The 19,580-nt window shown below is 29.1% G+C and overlaps 2 protein-coding genes across 2 annotated transcripts; one reads left to right on the forward strand and one right to left on the reverse strand.

Annotated features, from left to right (window-relative positions):
- The first annotated feature begins 279 nt into the window (after positions 1 to 279).
- Positions 280 to 17,781, forward strand: LOC107168429 (spondin-1-like). The gene is made up of 11 exons (XM_015517835.2): positions 280 to 677; positions 7,051 to 7,315; positions 7,508 to 7,658; positions 7,787 to 7,993; positions 8,088 to 8,211; positions 8,290 to 8,420; positions 12,634 to 12,862; positions 13,003 to 13,174; positions 14,470 to 14,692; positions 14,929 to 15,139; positions 17,247 to 17,781. Exons 1-11 carry the CDS (start codon positions 500 to 502, stop codon positions 17,417 to 17,419), a joined length of 2,064 nt encoding a protein of 687 aa, XP_015373321.1. The 5' UTR covers positions 280 to 499; the 3' UTR covers positions 17,420 to 17,781.
- On the reverse strand, positions 3,848 to 6,588 carry LOC149061635 (uncharacterized). Its single transcript, XM_089221034.1, has 8 exons — positions 6,463 to 6,588; positions 6,176 to 6,388; positions 5,915 to 6,114; positions 5,227 to 5,497; positions 5,033 to 5,131; positions 4,538 to 4,731; positions 4,320 to 4,449; positions 3,848 to 4,231 (listed from the first exon to the last, which is right to left on the reverse strand). The coding sequence occupies exons 1-8, from the start codon at positions 6,586 to 6,588 to the stop codon at positions 3,848 to 3,850; spliced, it is 1,617 nt and encodes a 538-aa protein (XP_089077160.1).
- Positions 17,782 to 19,580: the final 1,799 nt, after the last annotated feature.

Here is a 19,580-nt window from a genome sequence, read left to right on the forward strand (position 1 = left end):
ATTATTATATTACTACATATGCTATTATTATAGATGCGTAGGTAGGTATGTGATATTACAAAACACCATATTATTGTAATGATTATTGACCTATGGAAATCTGGTAGGCAATGGGTATTGTGTTCTCGGTAGAACAACGCTGCGATCTAATCTCTGTGCTGAATAAATTGACCTGTAATATGCGATAAACTAGCGTGCAGTATACCTACGTCATAATATTATACGGATACTGTTTTATCGATAAGAAGCACGGACTACCGACTTTGTACATACGAGTACAAAATATATAATATTTCTTACTGGGTGTCCGAGTTATACACATAATTAGGTATATAATATTATTATGATTGTGTAACCACGCGCTACAATTTTACTGGTCCTGCAAGATGTTAATGTAACTACGATTTAGACGACGTTCAATAATAATAATAATAATATTGTAATATACCAGACAACGAGTAACGACACCCCCGCGCAGTGAACGCAGTCGGACGTTAAAATGCTGCCCAAAATCGTAATTGTGTGTTTGGGGCTTTTGTCCGTGGGTCACGCCTGCGACGATAATAACCTGCAGCCTTTGGAAATAGCTAAGGCCTCGGCGAAATGGATGCACGATGGCTTCAAAATTTCCATGTTTGGAAACCCGGATAAATACATACCACATTCAATGTACATAGGTAAGTACCACGTATTAGTGATGATGTGCGATTTTACATCAGATCAAAACATATATACCTAATAGATTACGAATTATAAAATCGTAAAATTCGGCTTTTGTGCGTTACAAATCTCGACCCCCACACTTCATTTTTTGCTTTAAACCTACAAACCTGTTATTCTGTGTAATGCTGCAAGAATCAACCAGTTAGGTATATTATCTGTTAACATTATTGTTTTTGGGGTTTTGTCTCGCAATCACTAACAAATAAATATAAATAAAAATCAAATTTAAATGTAAACAATGAGATATTAAATAATTTATTATCATTATTAAATTTTATTTTATATCAATATTTCTATATAGCTAGATCATTGAATCTATTTTTTGATGTGATTGGTCTAATGAATATTTTAAATTCTCCACATACAAGAAAAATAACCAATTAGTGATGGGCCCAGTATCTCTTTATTTGAGTCTTTGGTATTACTAGTACGATTAATTTAAATATATTATGTTGCGTCCCAACAACTGACATCGATTCATATATCAACGTCGGAATGACACTTGATGTATTTAGTTATAATGCTGTTTATTTCATTTAATACAAAAACACAATTATAGTTAAAATGTTGTGATGAGCGGTGTCATGAGCTGACTCTGAAATGTGTATAACTAAAATTGTGAGCGGTGTTACGACCTGCCTCTAAGTGTCTTGCTTAGCCCTATCTGCCTAACCATCTGGCTCACATTTTGTAGACCATATCTAACGAGCTCTTGTCCCTATCTCTCTTATATATGATTCGGTCCTTAGGAGTGGTGGTTGTAATGATGGTAGTGACTTTCCTGCTACATGTCGAAATTCGGGTTTCGTGATTCAACTTAATATGCTGACTGTTTCGTATCCTTTCTCATCGATTTCCAATCATTTCTGAGAAGAGACATATGAAAACACTTTTATGATTTGATTAATTTATACCCTATTCACCACGCTCCTATCGTTGACCTCCACATGCTTTCGATACTAATGGCTTATTAGTTTTAGTCGTTATAGATACACATATATAGTCACAATAGCATGCTATCTTGTACATATTTTATTGATACGCAATGATTATTAGTTAAATATCCCTCCCAATGAAAATTTCTAGTGACGCTACTGCACTTCATTTGTCACTATATGACTGACGGAAATATTATTTTTTCATAAGCTGAAAAAATATCATGCTTGATCTACCCTTTAGCTACGGATATGAGTAGAAACATAAGTTACAAACACTCTCTAAGTCTCAAGAGTTCTATTGATATCATTTTTACTGAAAACAACCAAGTAGTTATTGAGTCTTTTAACTTCAAATCAACATCAAGCTTTGTAACACTACTTTAAAAAATAAAATAATTTAAATTATAGCTCTATATAGGTGTATTTTGAATTTGTTATACTTTATTTCCTTATTGACAAATTGAGTCAGTGTACTTCGTCTTATGAACTAATTTTACCAAGATGAACAACCCCTCTTTGGCAGATTTAACAAAGCACTTGGTATAAATCGAACGTGGTTCAAACTATTCTCCAAGCTTTCCTAATATCTCCAAGAACAATTTTATTTGAAAATGTCTTAAAATTGGTTAAAACTAATTTATAGTTTTAACTGATACCTATACCTATAAGATACAAACAAACATTCAATTTTCATATTTTTTTTTAAGATACGATTTCTTTATTTGAAAGCATAAATGCGTCGATTTGATGCATGATTGTACCTCATCTATCATAGAATTTGATAGATAGCAACCAAATTTTAACAGTATAGTGTATAATATGTGGTGTCTACTTTAATTTTTATTTGGTGGTTATTTTAGGAATTTATAGTAACTTCTATTTAGTACCTTTTGGTTCACACTATAAATAGTTATTTATATAATGGACTACCTACTCAAAATAAAAATCACTCTTTACAGCAAATGAAATGATGTTTTTTTATACCTAAAAATAATATCTGAAAGCCTGAAAGCTTACAGTGAAACAGTCTTGAGTAGGTGTAATCGTGACGATGTGACCCATTTTATTTGCTATATGAAATTGTACGCACATGATATATAGACAAATGAGTACATGAATAATGAATGATACATTGTAAAATGTAGGTAATTAAAATATTGTCAATAACTAAAATGAAGTTTAAACAAAGTATAAAAAATGCTGTTTATTTTTGTTTTACGAAAAATAAATAATTAGGTAGATGGGTACAGAAAAAAAAAACAATAGAAAGTTAAAGCATTGCGTAAATAGTTACACAGTATACATTACATAGGAATGAATGGTATTCAACTTATAAAATAAGCACACAATAAGATTTCGGTATATCGTATATACATTATTATAATGACATAATATATTCTCAAACCTTTCTGAACAGTAAGCAAAAAAATAATTGCAATACTTAAAGAATAATAAAATAAAGAATGAAAAACGCCCTTTATTTAGGAATGTTTTTTTAAGTCAGAAACCAGAGCCGATTTAGTTCTTTTATAGCAAAATGAACGTGAACTTGAATTAATTCCTCTTTTTAAAGGAATTTTCCAAGCACTGGATGTTTATAATATATTTTTAAATTATTTCTAATAATATTAACACATTATAGCTATTTATAAAGGCATACAAAATATTTATCTAAAACATGTATATTATATTATGAACAATAAAAATATATTGTAGTTGATCAAATAATCATATCAGTTATCTACTATGTTATCAAAATAAAATAATATTATGGTGTTCTATGTTTTATAATTTCGGTATACAATATTTGTAAGTAAATTATAATCATATATTGAACTACATTAATTTAAAAATATTAGATAAATCAAAATATTTATTGTCTTTATTACTCATAGTTTTATTTTTGAAAATTACCAATTAATTTGAAGTGTTACCAAAGCAGTATAAAATGGCCACTCTCTAGCATTTAAAAAGATCAGCTTATTATAAAACGTAAATAGAGAATTTACGTATTTAGTAGGGGTTTAGGTAGATATATGTGTTACGGTTGAAATTCACTAATAATTTGATCTATTTAATTATAATTTAAAACAAATGTTGAACAGAACATTATGTTACGTAACTCAAAATCACATGTTATATTATAGACGAAGGTATTCAAACTACCAAATTACAATAAAGAAAAACTATTTTTGCGTCGCTTTTACCATTTTTTCTAATTTCGTGATAGTCTGGGCTCTATTCATAATTAAACTTTTTTCAGTGCATATTTCGTTTTGAAAATCTCGCAGTTGGTCTTCGGCTTGCATTTGTTCGAGCTCTATTTTTTCCGTTATCACGTGTATGCTCTTATTCAACTCGCAAATGTCGTCTAGCAATTTTTCATTTTTCCCATTACCTTTGTCCAGTCGCTTCATGGTGTCTTCGATTTCCTTAATAATCGTTTCCTGAAGATAATCGCTTTTGGTGCTGTTCGAGCTGCCGCCGATATCTTTTTCGGTCAGACTTTCTTTTATCTTGTTGTAATGCATCACAACTCGCATCACGTCCACCCATTCATTTCTGGCCACCTGCGTGCGGTAACGTACAAAATATTATAGAAACATAAATATATCTAACCACTGAGACGAATTCATAGCCAAATCGGCCGTTATTCACCTTGTAAGCCATTATGCCTCTTTTGATTTCATTTTGAAGATCTTTCTTCACGGAAGCCACTATTTTTTCTTGCTTTTCCTGCAACTGATTTATGATTTTCCGACGTTCCCGCGCCAATAGAGCCAACAACCTACGTTCGATCGAAGTAATCGTATAATGCCGTAGGTAGGTTACAAGTTACAACTACGCGTTGGAAAATTGACAAAAATAATATTTACATTTTAACCAGACAGACCGGATATGTCTTGGCCAGGGTTTCGGCCATCTTGCTGGTGGGTTTTTCCATCAATGCTCCCTGCCACATCATTTCAGTCATGGAATTTGGACAGGTTGAGGCCGGACTGAGTAGAGATAATATCGGAGAAGTCGAAGCGATTACAAGATTTTGAAGTTTTTCGTCACGCTCTTCGATCTAGAATATTTAAACGAATTAAATCATAAAGACCATAATTGTCGAAGCTAATTGTTTACAAAGTTTCTTTAATAATAATAAAAAAAAAAAAAAAAAAAAAAAAAATCATAAAGACTATTGGTCATAAAGTTGGAGAGCTTTTTGAAAAAAAATTAAATGCAATTACTGAGTAGGTAGGTAGGTAGGCTCTGGAGTAAGTAGGTTATACAAAATTTCAGGTGTTACAATCATTAAATTATAATAATCATTATATATTACATTACAATATTTTATTAATTATTTAACTTTATTTTATTATTACTTCTTGTAGTATATTCTTCACTCTTTTTTTCAACATCGAAAGCATTTTTATACGTTTGAATAAATGTGGGTTGAAGTTATCACATCCTTTGCTTTCGGCCTTAAACGCAATAAAACAATTATAAGTACCTACAATCTACATCATTTAAATATTGTTTGTTACTTCTCTGTAACTAATTCAGTAATATTGCTCACTATTAGTTTTTCAAGTAGCTTTTCGATGTATGGATCGTGGCAAGCAGTACTGTTAGGATCCTCTTCTGACAACATTTCCTGTTCAATGTTATTATGTAATCTTTTGAAAAATTCATAAGTCATCGTCCTGGATTCATGTGATCTTCGATTTGACAAAATTGTTCTGACTTCTGCCGTTAGTTGATATACTTTGTCCTCTTGTTCACAGTTACTTTTCGGCGTGTTGGCCGATTCCACTTTTAAATCAATCGGCTTCACTTCAGGCGTTGGGCTAAATTTCGATTAAGTAATAAATACCATATTGTTTTTAATTATTTACTCTGCATCCAACAATTATTATGTTACAAATTATTTATTTACTAATGCTATTCAACTTTAAGACTTGGCCTGTTATATTTTTTAGTTATCTAGTAATTATATGGAAATTATTTAAGTAAGCAAATATGTACAAAAACAAATCGTAGAATAAAAAAATACGTAAAATATTTGCACTATAAAGGACTTGATTTTTCATTCATAAGTTCATAATTCTTGATGGTAAAGAAACAAAATCCAAACACAACAGAGTTTAAGCCATAATAATTACAGCTCCAGGGTTTACACTCTTAAGTCTACCGACTAAATATTTGAATTTTAAATTTAGGCTAAAATATGATTATATACTTATGATTTACGTAGACGATCTTACATTGTCTGACCACATGAATTAACCCAACAGCCCGTATTTCCACCCACCGTCACGGCAACATATGCATATATTCCGGCATTTTCAGGTAAAGTCTTGCACGCTATGTAAGTACGCCCATCGTTCGACAAATGATTCAAGTCAACCATTTCTAATTCTCGATTTTTAACGAATTTCGTCCATTGCTCTTTGTTTTCATTAATCTAAACAATTTAGTTGATTTTTTATTCTTTCTAGCTGACGTTTATGAGGTTTATCACTCACTTCTTTTTCTTTTTCCACTTCTAGGCTGGCTTTGGTAGTTATTTCTGGAAATACGCCATCTAAAGACAGTGGGCCCGGTTTTGGGGTTTCATTGAACGGAGTGGTCATCTTACGGTTGTTCATACTTAAAATAAGTTGTGATAAATATATATTACGTGCTTGTTTTTCATTTGTATTTTTATAAGGTTCAATTGCGAGTTTATGTAGCCATTTCTAAGATTATATAGATAATATACATATAAATAAAAAAATTACCAAGAAAATAGTTCTATAGTTTAATTTGTTACTTTGCATATTTCTTTTTCGCTTTCGGATTTTAACGTATCAAATGCTGTTTTAAAATGTTCTAAAAAGAATAAAAAATCCTCGTTAATTTTCTCTTCAATACTCAGTTGTTGCACTTTTCCAGCCATTATGTTATTATAGATGTCCTATCACAATAAAACGTGCTCAATTTATATTTTCTAAACAGAATTGAATGCTTTCATTGAATTTATGACGGTATTATGGTATAGTAGTTACGAGAAAAATAAAATATCTATTGTTTAATATTAAGTTGTTATTTTATATGTGAAATTAGAATGTAGTATATCTATAGATACAAATATTTTAGACGTTGATATACAATCAGGTGGATATTAATCAAATTGATTTTTATTATTTAAGATAATTATATTTTTTAAATGTTTTAAAACTCTATACAAACATTCTGAAAAAATATAACTCGTTGCAAACAATAAATACATTTATTATTAATATTGAAAATATCTTATACCTAGTCCTGATGTGTAATCGATCGACAGTTATAAATATGTTATCAGTTATATTGTGTTAAATAGCATAATGTCATAATAATAATATTTTTTCACTTATAGTAACGATCGAAAGTGAAAATTTAGATTTTCATTCGTTTATGGTGACTGCGGAACATGACTGTAACAGTACGATTAGTGAAGATTGTGGTGATCCAGCATCACCTGATCGCTCAGGTTCACTTCAAATACTTTCGGCTGATGATGGTGCGACATTCCATCCGGAATGTGTAAACACTATAGTTCAGTCTGAACCGGAAGTAAAACTGCAAAAGTTACGTTTCGTGTGGTCAGCACCAAAAACGGGAAGCGGTTGTGTATATATAAGGTATTTAAACAATATTAATAATTTGGTAATTTATATTCATCGACTATTACAATGTTATAAATTAATTCAATTTATTTAATTAAAATGTTAAGTAACTTTTATATTGATTGCATTCTTTGATACTATAACCATAACTTATGTCAATGTAGAGCGTTTAATGCTTGAGTTTAATAAGATAATGATGTACTTTAGGGCTTTGGTGACCTATGAAAACGGCTTCAATAAATATCAAAAAACTGAACTGTTAAAGGAACTATGTGAAATGTCTTTCAATACAGGTGCAAAGCAAAACGCACCGGCTGAAACAGAAGGTTGTTGTGCTTGTGACGAAGCGGTTTATGAGGTTGGTAAACAATCAATAAAAGTATAAAAAAAACATCTTGAACATACGTGCTCGCACACTTATGATGGTTTATGTAAAATAGGTGCCTGTTTTCAAAGAATTTTTTTTTTGTCAAACTGAAATTTTAGATGAAATTTGAAGGACTGTGGTCATCTGAAACTCATCCAAAAGACTTTCCGAGTGCTTTGTGGCTTACTCATTTCAGTGATATAATTGGAGCGACTCACGATAAGAACTACTCCTTTTGGGCTGAGGGACAATGGGCCACCGACGGTGTTAGACAATTGGCTGAATGGGGTTCAACAGCGATTTTGGAATCTGAATTAAGGCAACAGGTATCTAAACGTTTTATATTATGTTCATCGAACGAAATATTATCTATTTTTATATTTATTCACGATATTCAAGGTTCTTGTTTTTAATTGTTAGAAGAAACATTTGAGAACTTTGATCAAAGCTGCCGGTCTTTGGCATCCACGAGTAAACACTAATGCCACGTCTAAATTCCGAGTGGACAAGAAACATCATTACATTTCATTGGCTTCAATGCTCGGTAAAACAATAATACAAATCGTGTACCTAACAACCTATCCTACTATGATAATAATTTTCGTGTGTAAATTGATTTTAGGTCCATCCCCTGATTGGATAGTAGGCGTCAACAGTCATAATTTATGCGAAAAGAACTGTCAGTGGGTTCAAAACCGAACTATAGACTTGTACGTCTACGACGTTGGGACAGACAGTGGACGTACATATATGGTAACATAATAAAATACTAATAATAATTGATATTTTAATTATAGTTTTTACTGTACTTAATTAAATATAAATGCATTAATATAACTTGATAATTTAAACAAAACATTAAATTAGCTGGGTCTTATCACACAATCAGTCTTTAATATTTACGAAGGATGAAATAAAAATATAGGAACCCATTGCATTATAATTTTATTAAACACAGATGTTATAATATATCAATATTACATTAATAATACACTTTTTATTACCCATCATTTGTATTAATAATATAATATACTGTTGGCTGTTTAATTTCAAAAGAATTAATATTATTCCAATTTCATTAATTAAAAAATTCAGATATTATTTTAAGATATTAAACGTAGGTAAGTTGGTTACACGATAACATCGAAATTTATATAATGTTAATATTTTTTTATGAACTAGGCAAATAAATCGTAACTATAGATAATAATAAACTAGTTAGGTAATCTTGATAAAATTATTTATTTAATTTATTTTTTTGAAAATTCATCAATCTGCACATATTATGTGCTATGTGGTACAATAAGAATAAAATATGATAAAATGTATTTAATTATTTATATTAAAAAAAACTTGAATGCTTGAGAGCGATACATTGATGGTACTTCAGCATAAATCTGTGGGCTTGTATTCAATTAAGTCTCGTTGCCACTTTTTCTGATCCTTACGAAGAGACTAGGTGGGATTTCCGAGAATAAAGCTCATTAATAGTTTATCATTATATACGTATGGGTTTGAATATGGTTTCTAAAAGTGTAATAAAGTTTTTAAATGTTTATAGTACTGTGTAAAAAGTATCGTTAAAGAAGTTCAGAGGGGAATCGGTTATTATAGTCTAAGGATTTTATTTTGTGTAGGTATTTGATTTTTTAGCTAAGCTCCATGTACCATAAATCTACATGGGTACATAGGTTTGATTTGTAGGTTGTAAAAGTTTAAAGGTTGATTTTTGAATATTTACTTAGGCTAGGCCGGAGTTGATAAAGTTGTCTATATTATTTTAATTTTTTTAAATGTGTGTGTGTGTGTTTGTTTTGCTCAATTTAAGTGTTTGTAGAAGGTTAATATCCTAGGCATTTGACTATATCGGTTTTAGGTTCATTTTTGAAGTAGGTATAGTGTTACGGATTGGCCATGACAGAAATGGAAAGTTGTGTTGACAGATTTATTTTTGTAAATTTTAACATGCTATGCGGGAGTAAAAGAGAGATAATAAGGTGTTGAGATGGTCTTTAAGGATGATTGTGACTGTATCAGGGTCAACACGAATGGACTGTACTTTGGTGATTTCTAATTGAAAGTCATAATATCTTGAATTTTAAAAGATTTATTTAGAGAAAAATATTTCAAATTTATATAACAGCTGAATGTCAAAAAGTATATTTATAATCGATAAAGCAGAATGTTTTGGTAGGAAGTGGGAAGGAAATGGTTTTAATTTATATTTCATTCATTTCAAATGCAGTATTTAAAATATATGTTTTATTTAAAGCCCTGAACTTGGGTGGAACTATAGAAAATCTACACAGTGCTAGTAGGTACAATCTGCATAATTTGTAAGTAGAAGGAATATTTTATAATAATTAATAGGAAATAATAGAGTGTAAAAATGTTTTTTCCGTAATATTGTGTATTTAATTATAAAAACATAATTCATCGTAGGTATTTGGAAAGAAACAAAACTGTTAATCGTAAGAATAGAACAGTTTATACTTAAATCTATCATCTATCACATATAAGTATGAATATATTGAAATGTATATTATGCATATAACCTATAAAATAATATTTTGTTATAATTAAATTCCAGAGAATATGTAAATGAAAATTAATTTTGTGTTACTACGCTCTACGCATGAATTTTCTTATAGTGTTTCTATATTAACGAATTAAATATTTTTACCTTTTTTCATAGTTAGGTATATAATTAAATTAAATTTTTAAACGTTCTTTTGGCGTATGTTTATTACAAAAACTGGTCAGTTGTAAATACAGATAACTAATATTCATACAGTAAATAGGTGTTTAGTGTATTATAATTTTTACAATGACCTTGATTATATGTTTTTTTAAATTTATTAATCATGATTTTATAGAACATTTGTTATTTGTTTTAAATAAATTCAAATCGATGACACGGTGTTAATTTGACAGTATAGTTAGAGCTCGAAGGTTCATGTATTTGCATTTTTAATTTATTCGGTTAATAATATTATAGTTGCATGTGCCTGCGTCATACGAGCATATTATGATCAATTTTTAATTTATTTTAAAATTTTCTAAATAAAGGCCACGTTGACCTGTTTTAAAATTATAATTTATCTAATATCTCACTCTTTTAGCTATTTTATTTGTGTACATTTCAGTGGATGTTAAGTAAATTATGTCACGCCTGCAGTTCTGCACTTCCCAACCTTATATTTTTATATACCTATCCATTAAAGAGGCTGCCATGACAATAATTACAAATTATTTTAATTTTCAAAAATAGCAAACCGAAAAGTTTATATGACGTTTGCTACTATAAAATATTATTTAAATCAGCTGATACGTTTGAACTATTATACAAAATATATCTCTACAAGAAAGTCTCAATCAGTATTATCCACTAAATAAAAACAGTAAAACGGAATAAGGAAATAATAAACTAAATAATGATAGATATTTTATGCAGGTACCAGTGGCGTAATATGGGTGGGAGGCAACAGAATTCTTTTGCTTAATGGATATTTATTTTTGATTATATAATATGTTTTCAACAATATTTTCGTTTGGATATTTAACAATTTAAGATATAACTCATAGATGTATTAACGCCATTAAAACGTTATAAATAACTATTTTAAAGTGAAGTATTTAATATTTCCCCCCCCCTCTCCAAAAAAAAGTTAACAGTTGCGCCACTGGCTGGTGCTTATAATATCACGATTACTATCAAGACGTTTTGAATTAATATCTTTTAAATAATAATCCCACTCCAATTTCGAATTATCGTGACTCGACTGTAGTTACTTTGAGTCACTTTATTTAACATTTTTATGCAACATAATACATATAGATAAAACGTATTCACGTAATATTATATTTTGTAATTTTTGAATAATTTTTGAATAATTTTTAACTAATCTTTGAGTGAAATCACCTATTACAAACATTTTAAAGAATAATTTTGTTGTTTAGGTTTGTCTTTTTATTATTATTCAGATTTATATTTGATTTAAAAATAAAATAATATTTTTGTAAATTTAGAAGAACAAATTCCCCGTCATTTTAAAAGAACCTGGTTTAGAGACTTTCTAAAATAAAATTAAAATAAGAATTTTTCTGAAGTTCTGTATTATTGAATGATCTCCTCTTGATGTGATTCATGTTTTTTTTTTTATATATATAGTATCCGATCATCTTTATTTCTGATTGTTTTTGTTGTAAACAGATTGAATATAATATTATATTTAAATAAATTTAAAATAAAATTAGAAGGATTTTGAATTGTTTTGAGATAATATTTTTGGCTGATTTTACAAAAATGATTTTAAAATGTAAACAAAATTATTTTATTGAATGCGTTTTGTCTATGCTGTAGTGCGTAGGCCAAAGAGAGAAAATAAACAATGCACTAACAGCTTCCTAAGTAATATTATTTTTAAAAATAATAATAAAAAATAATGATAGCACAATAAAGTATTGTGCTTATGAAGTTAATTTTTAGTATTTCCCTAGTAAACTAAGTAAATTATCCTAGTATTTGGTAATTTACTATGTATATAACACTGATAATAATGATTAACGAATTGAACATATTAATCAATTTATAAATTAGTTTCTATAATCTAGGTAAAGGTAATACTGCAATAAGTAAATATGTAGTATAATTATATTTGGCACTTAGATCACAGATGGCTATTATTCGTCCACTATTAAATAGTGATTAGATTCTTATTATTATGCAATAAATTTAATTTACATCTCTTTAACAAATTATTAATGTGTAGTTATACTTCTAAAATCGTTAAGTAAATATAAAATAATAATACTTCTAATATGAACTGCTCTTACATATTTTAAGTGCTCATATAATCAGTGAAATCATTTTTATTGATAAAATATTAGTATGTAATTTTGAAATGCACGCCTATGATAAAATAAATAAAATGTTTGATAATGTTGCATACACAATTACATTTAGTCACATAACCAAGAGACCCTACCACATGAACGCATTTTTCGGATCACTCCGATGTATCCAGATGATCCCAAATCTCCTTTTTTCAACGAAAATGGCAACGAGATGGCTCCTTTGGCGCGCTTACATTTGAACAGAATCAACCTCATACCGAAGTCTTGTTCAGACAAGATTATAACAGATTTGATGGACGAGCTCGTAGTTTCAGAGAACTCACAAGACATATTGAAGCGTAAGCATCAGTTTATTTTTTGGTTTATTAGATAATAATGTACTATTACCTCAACAACAAAACTATAATGCCCATTTTAGGATTTAGGGCTATACCAATATTAAATTGCGTTATAATGTTCTACTTAAACCTCTGTTTAGCTGAATGTGCTGTATCAAAATACTCTGAATGGACCGATTGCAACGTGGCTTGTGGCAAAGGTCTCAGATCGAGAAACAGAAACTATTTAAATCAAACTGCTGCTCAGCAGTTTGGTTGCGACCGACAATTGGTATCGAAAGAAATGTGCCTGTCTTCGGTGCCAATTTGCCCGTAATATTTTTATGTGATATTATATTGATATATTATAATACCTTAAACTTTTTTAAATTTGTGGGAAATGTAAGCGAAAATGTATATGACTTGAAAATAATATTGTTGTTAAGATTTGTTGTGGCACCAGCAATATAAGTAATAATTGATAAATTTAATAATAACTTCTAAATCCAGTGTTCAGTTTTGGTGAATTTTGAGGAAAAAAATTATAAAAATTAAAAACAAATACGAGTATACTATCAAAATATTATTTATTTTTATTTTTTGAATATTATATACAATGCTATACTATACTATACATATAGTATATTAGCATAAAACTTTAAATTAGAAAATATATTATATGAGGCTTGCACAAAGCTTTTATTTAGCCTTAAAAAGAGTTAAAAATTATATCTTAAAAATCGTAATGGGCCGAACCTTGATTTTTTCTAATCGAATCAAATAACTTGAATCGAACTTTAATTATTTTTTTTCGAACCCAAACCGAACCGAACCTTTATATTTTCTACCGAACTGAACCAAACCAAACTTAAAATCAGTTTAAGTCGAACTAGAACTCGAACTGAACATATTTACTATTTATTCTTAAAATCTATATAAAATATTTTCATTATTAATTATTATATATTATTATGTGGGATTACCAACTATTCCACTGATCCAAAACTAAGTCTCTGTCTCCACTCAGCAACGATATTTTGTCCTGCTTTTGAGAACATGCGCTCAGAGCAAACGGACGTGGCAGGAATACCTAGGTCCTAGATATTTAATGCAACTGGTGATACATTTGGGAATGTAGTTTAGTTAGAGCTTCACCAAGTTAAAGCATTTGATGTTACACCGTTCCGTATGTTTTTATCAACAGTCACAGCCGCGGTATCGAAATATGACCATGGGTTTACCCAAAATAGATTTTAGCTATCGATTTTTATTTTTATTTTTTAAATAACTTTTGAATTGTACAAATATTTGGTCTTTGAACTATCGTGGCCATTAAATCCGAAGTCTAGTTCAACAAATATTTCCAAGTTCGATTTTCGAACAATAAAATATTCTTGAAAGGTCGGTTCAACCCATCACTACATAAAAATGTTCATAAATATTATTTCCATTTATCTCGATTCATCTAAAAATACCTTTATAATTTTATATTTGTATTGCTTTACTTGTAATTAAATCATTTTTAACTCTATTTATTACTATCATTTTTCATACACAATGTCTTTGAATTTATTGTGTTTGCATAGTTTTAAATGAAGTACCTACTATTTTTTTTTTTTTTTATTTAGTGGTGAGACTGAACAAGAAGATGATAGTCTACTAATAGACGATGCTAAATGCAACACCACAGAATGGACACCGATGTCTGAGTGTTCAGTGTCGTGTGGTATAGGATTTATGTTCCGCACCAGACAATTTTTAGATCACACGAGTTACAAAAAATGTCGCCACATCGGACTTGTCATGAAGAAGAAATGCATGCAACCAGCATGCACTAAAGTCGCTGAACAGGTGATCTAAACAACATAAAAAACACATTTCTAAGACATAAACGTTTCAGAAATCAATTCATATTGGACGTAGTATTTGTAAAAATTAGATAACAATTTAGGGTATGGGATTATGTACACATTTTATTTTTCAAGCCAATTCGGTTGTATTTGAGGGAATTTGGAAATAATTATAAGCGATGAGCTTAAGATTGAGCTAGGTGCATTAATCGTATGATATCATTATTTGTGTTTTAGTCTTCTTTTACTAACATATGCCCGGTAACCGAATGGAGTATGTGGAGTCCTTGCAACGTAACTTGTGGCCAAGGGTTGTCTATCAAATCTCGGTTGTTGCTTGTGTCTGGTGAAAACTACACAAAATGTATCGATAAAGTAGTGCTGGAAGAAACTCGAACATGTAACGGAACGCGACCTACCTGTGAAATAAACTCGTCTCTTGCCAAAGGTAAATAATAAAATCAAAATCGAATTATTTATATAAAGTGTAAGATATGAATTGGGTATAAAATGTAATTTTATATCCCAACTCCAAACTCTTAACGTCTTTCATTTTTCGTATTAAAGCAATAATAGTATTACATGATCAAGGTATAAAACTATGCATACCCATTACCCATATTGTATTCTTGTATATCATATTTAACTGCTATAAATATTTTTTTTTTTTTTTTTATTGATCTATTTGTTACAACCCGGCATCTTAGGCCATTAGTTACAGTGTTTTTTTTTTTTTGTGATACTTTGTTACATAATTGTATTTACATTATATTTGTTTTATATATTAGTTGATTTTAAAAAATTAAGTATTTTCCTGTTTTGGTCGGGATCCGGACCGAGTAGTGAATCAAGTGTTTCTGTAATATTGAAGTTTATTCGTTTCTGTTGATATAGTTGGCATTCCGTTAGTATATGTGGTATAAATATTATTATAAACTAGAATTGCGTTTCTAGTTTTCTAGCAACTGGATTTTTAATTTTTTACAAACTGATTAGTAGAAAAGTAAAATAAAAAGTATTTAACTACATTCCAAGTATTTGTATTTGTATCTTAAATACTTTCTGAATAGATGTATTTGTATCTGTATTTAAAAACAATTTCAAAAGTATCTTTTACAAGACTGAATTTAGTAGCTATATTATATACGCAAAACTTGCTAAAAAATTGAACTATTGTAAAAATTCGCGTACAAACATAGATAATGTTTCTACCATCTAGTTGCATAATACGTCGATTGACATTGAGTTTTAAGCAAACGGAGCACAACGTGATCTGCTGAACGTAAATTTGGTATGTTATGCACTCGTAAGTCGTAAGTTGGAAACAACAAATGTCAGTGTAGCGTTCTTTTATAACGAATGCGTTTACGGACTCTTGTATTTTATACCTTAAAAAAATACTTATCAATGAACAAATTGACAAAAATAAAATATTATCTTGTAATACGAACAATTAAAAAAAAAAAGGCAACAATAAACTTTCTGTAATTTTGAATTCATTATAATACATTAATTTGTTTCTATGGTAACAAGAATTGCCTTAAATTACTGTAAAATGACTGAAATCATATTTTATATAATTTAATTCGGAATGGGTTAAATTAAAGAAATTATTACATTAATGATTAACGTTTTACTATGCTCTGGAGTTCGATTTAAATTTCTGCAGGGACGCCGTTAAAGGTTCTAAATAATATGTAGGTAGCTGTTGTTATTTTATCGAGCCCTTGTAGTACTATTATAAACTAACCATATAAATTATAAGAAAATATTGTGTGTTTATCATATTCATTAAAATTTTCCTCTTAACATACCTACATTTATTACCTGTGTATATATAGGACTCATAGTGTGCAAATACGGCCATTGAAGTCATAACCGAGTAACCTGACCCGATTGCATACATGTTAGATTATCTAATATATATACGTATTTTAAGTATAGTAAGTGATATCATGAATATAATTTATTCCATTGTGTATTTGAAAATGATTGAATATTTTATTACTGCTTTAACTATTATGATTCATATTTCCAACGGTCATCCTTGTACCTACATAATAGCGTAACATTTTGTGTTTTAAAAATCAAATAAAAACCGATTGTCAAAAATTCGTCCCCTTGAATTGAATAATTCGCAGTATATTTAATTACGACTAATGTGGTAACTTATAACGAATAAGTGGAATATAGATACATAGAAAATGATCGATTGGAGTTATTTTATTTCTGTTTGGACGGTTTTGTGTTTAGTATTAGACTATGCTTAATTATTAACTATTGATGTCATGTCATGAAATTATAAATAAAAACCTATTTATATTTACCAAAAATAATAGAGACTTTTTAATACAGGTGTAGGTTTTCCGATTCGACTTTCAAAGTTTTAGCTATGAATAAAACTGGAAAATTAGAAAAAGTTTGGAATAGAATTAAATAATATTATAGACGTTGTGTTTATAGATACCTTATGAAAATATGGCATGAATATTATAAAAGATTGTGAATTTACACCAGAAAAAAATTCATAAATATAATATTTTTTTTTTTTCCAGAAATATGTAGCATGGACAAAAACGAAGGCGCTTGTAACGTGAACGCTGTTCGTTATTATTACGACAAAGCATTTAAGACTTGTAAACAGTTCAAATACGGCGGATGCCGTGGCAATGAGAATAATTTTAAAAGTGCCAAAGAATGCTATAAAGTATGTCATGGTGTGGTTTGAAGGAATGACGTACTTACTTCAATAATAAATATTATTAGGCAGTATACCTACATAGTTATAAGATACACAATAATAATGTAACAGTATATATTATGATATTATATCACTATAATGTATATATAATAAGATAGTCTATGTGATAGAAACTTATATTATACGTATACTTATTAAACTTGCCGAACAGAGTTAACTAACATTAGAATGCAGAATTTGTGGTTATATTATTTCCTCATAAGTTGTGCAATTCGTTTAAAAACTATAGGTGTTTTATACGATGTCAGAACCATTAATTTTGTATTCACATAATTTTATAATTATTTATTAATATTGAAAAATATATGATAGAAAATCTTCAGTTATAAGGGTAGTTACATTATATTTTGTACCATATTCGCATAATATTGTGGGCTGAATTTAAAGGTATACCCGAACGCGTTATGATTAATAATTACTTATGCGCATGTCATAATAATTTGTAATGACGTATAATAGGTGTTGTAACTATTATGTATATTAGTCCTAATATTGGTAACATTTCATGGATTTAAGCCAGGGGCGTCATTTGGGTGGGGGAGGGGGGATGCAAGGTGTACATTAGAAAACCAACTTTTTTTTAAAACACTTTCTTTGGCCTGCCAACAATAAATATGTTTTATATAAAAAAAAATATGTTGTGTTGGTAGGTAATGTGTTTTATTTCCAAAAATGATCGGTCTGGTATTTTGGACTGTGGTAGTGTGGTACTGTGCTAGTCTGTGCATTTGTGCCATTGCGGTCCGACCATAGTCCTATGATTTAAGGGCTCGACAATATTAAAGTCAATAAAAAGTTGACAAAACCGTAATAATATCATTATACATATATTGCTACTGGATAACTGGTATGCTATTATTATTACACTCCGGTATATCCCTACTCGTTATATTCTGATAATGAGGTAGCAACATAATTTATAATTCCCATCAAAAGGGGAAACATTGTCTAAAAATAGCATCTATAGTTATTATTTGTTTACATTTTCAAACTTGCCACTTACTTATCCTACTACCAATTTAAGTACATTGAGAGCTCGATTTAAGATCTTGATCGAGAAGGAACTGAAATTTTTTATTTGAGTATTCGTGTTAAACATAATATTTATTAATATGATACAACCCAACAACCGTCAAATGTCAGTATTTTAGTGGTTTCAGTTCTTACAAATATTTATTCAATTGATAAATTATTACTAATTATTAAAAGTTTTTTATATTATACGAGTGTATTTTCTATAATGAACGAAAAAATAAGAAAGGAGGTGCAGCTCGATTAAGAGAAACAAATAAAAAACTTTTATTGACAGCTGGTTCAAACTGTCATAGTTTATTAAGTATGTTCTTTACAATATCAGAAAAGCAGAAACCAGATAATCTTGTAAGTATGACTAAAATGTATAGGTCTTCATATGCACGCAGAATGTGTAACCTATACTACCATGTATTTTAAAGTTTAAACTATAAAGATACATTTTTCATTGCCCTTAGCTCTTTAGTTATAGTTAATTCAACTTGTAAATTATTAATTAATATACCTACCTATTTTTTCATACATACCTTAGCTTTATTAGTGACTTTATTTATTTATAATTTTTGGGAAACCCAGCAAAGTTAGGTTCGGTTGGGAATTTTATTATTAAGGTGCTCTATATCCATACATTTTTTTACCAAGTGTATATACCGCTGGTCACAATATAAATATAAATACATTTAAAGTACCTACACATAAAAAAGTAGCAATGATATTGTAATATTTTCATACTAAAGTGACATATTAAATAAATTATAGAAAATGTCTACAGTTTTTGTCACCACTTGACCCCCCCTTACCAAAAAAAAAGTTTTTCATGTAGCCTGATAATGATTTGAATGACCTCAAAAATGTTGGCATCAACAATAAAAAAGTTGAAATGACGCCCCTGGTTTAAGCTGATCTATGTTGTAAGTGAAATGATAATTAAACACAGGAAAACATTTGTTCTTATTAATATTTCAATTATTAAAATTTTGTAGCTATCTGCATCTGGATCGAATTGTTTTACATTAATTCAGAAGTACCTCTTCTAGACCAGTAAAAATTGGATTAGGCATCGTAAAACATCTATTTGAATTTAACATGTAATATT

This window comes from Diuraphis noxia, unplaced genomic scaffold (genome assembly GCF_037042655.1).
Source record: "Diuraphis noxia isolate RWA-SAM2 unplaced genomic scaffold, SU_Dnox_SAM2 contig0001, whole genome shotgun sequence".
Classification (NCBI taxonomy): domain Eukaryota; kingdom Metazoa; phylum Arthropoda; class Insecta; order Hemiptera; family Aphididae; genus Diuraphis; species Diuraphis noxia.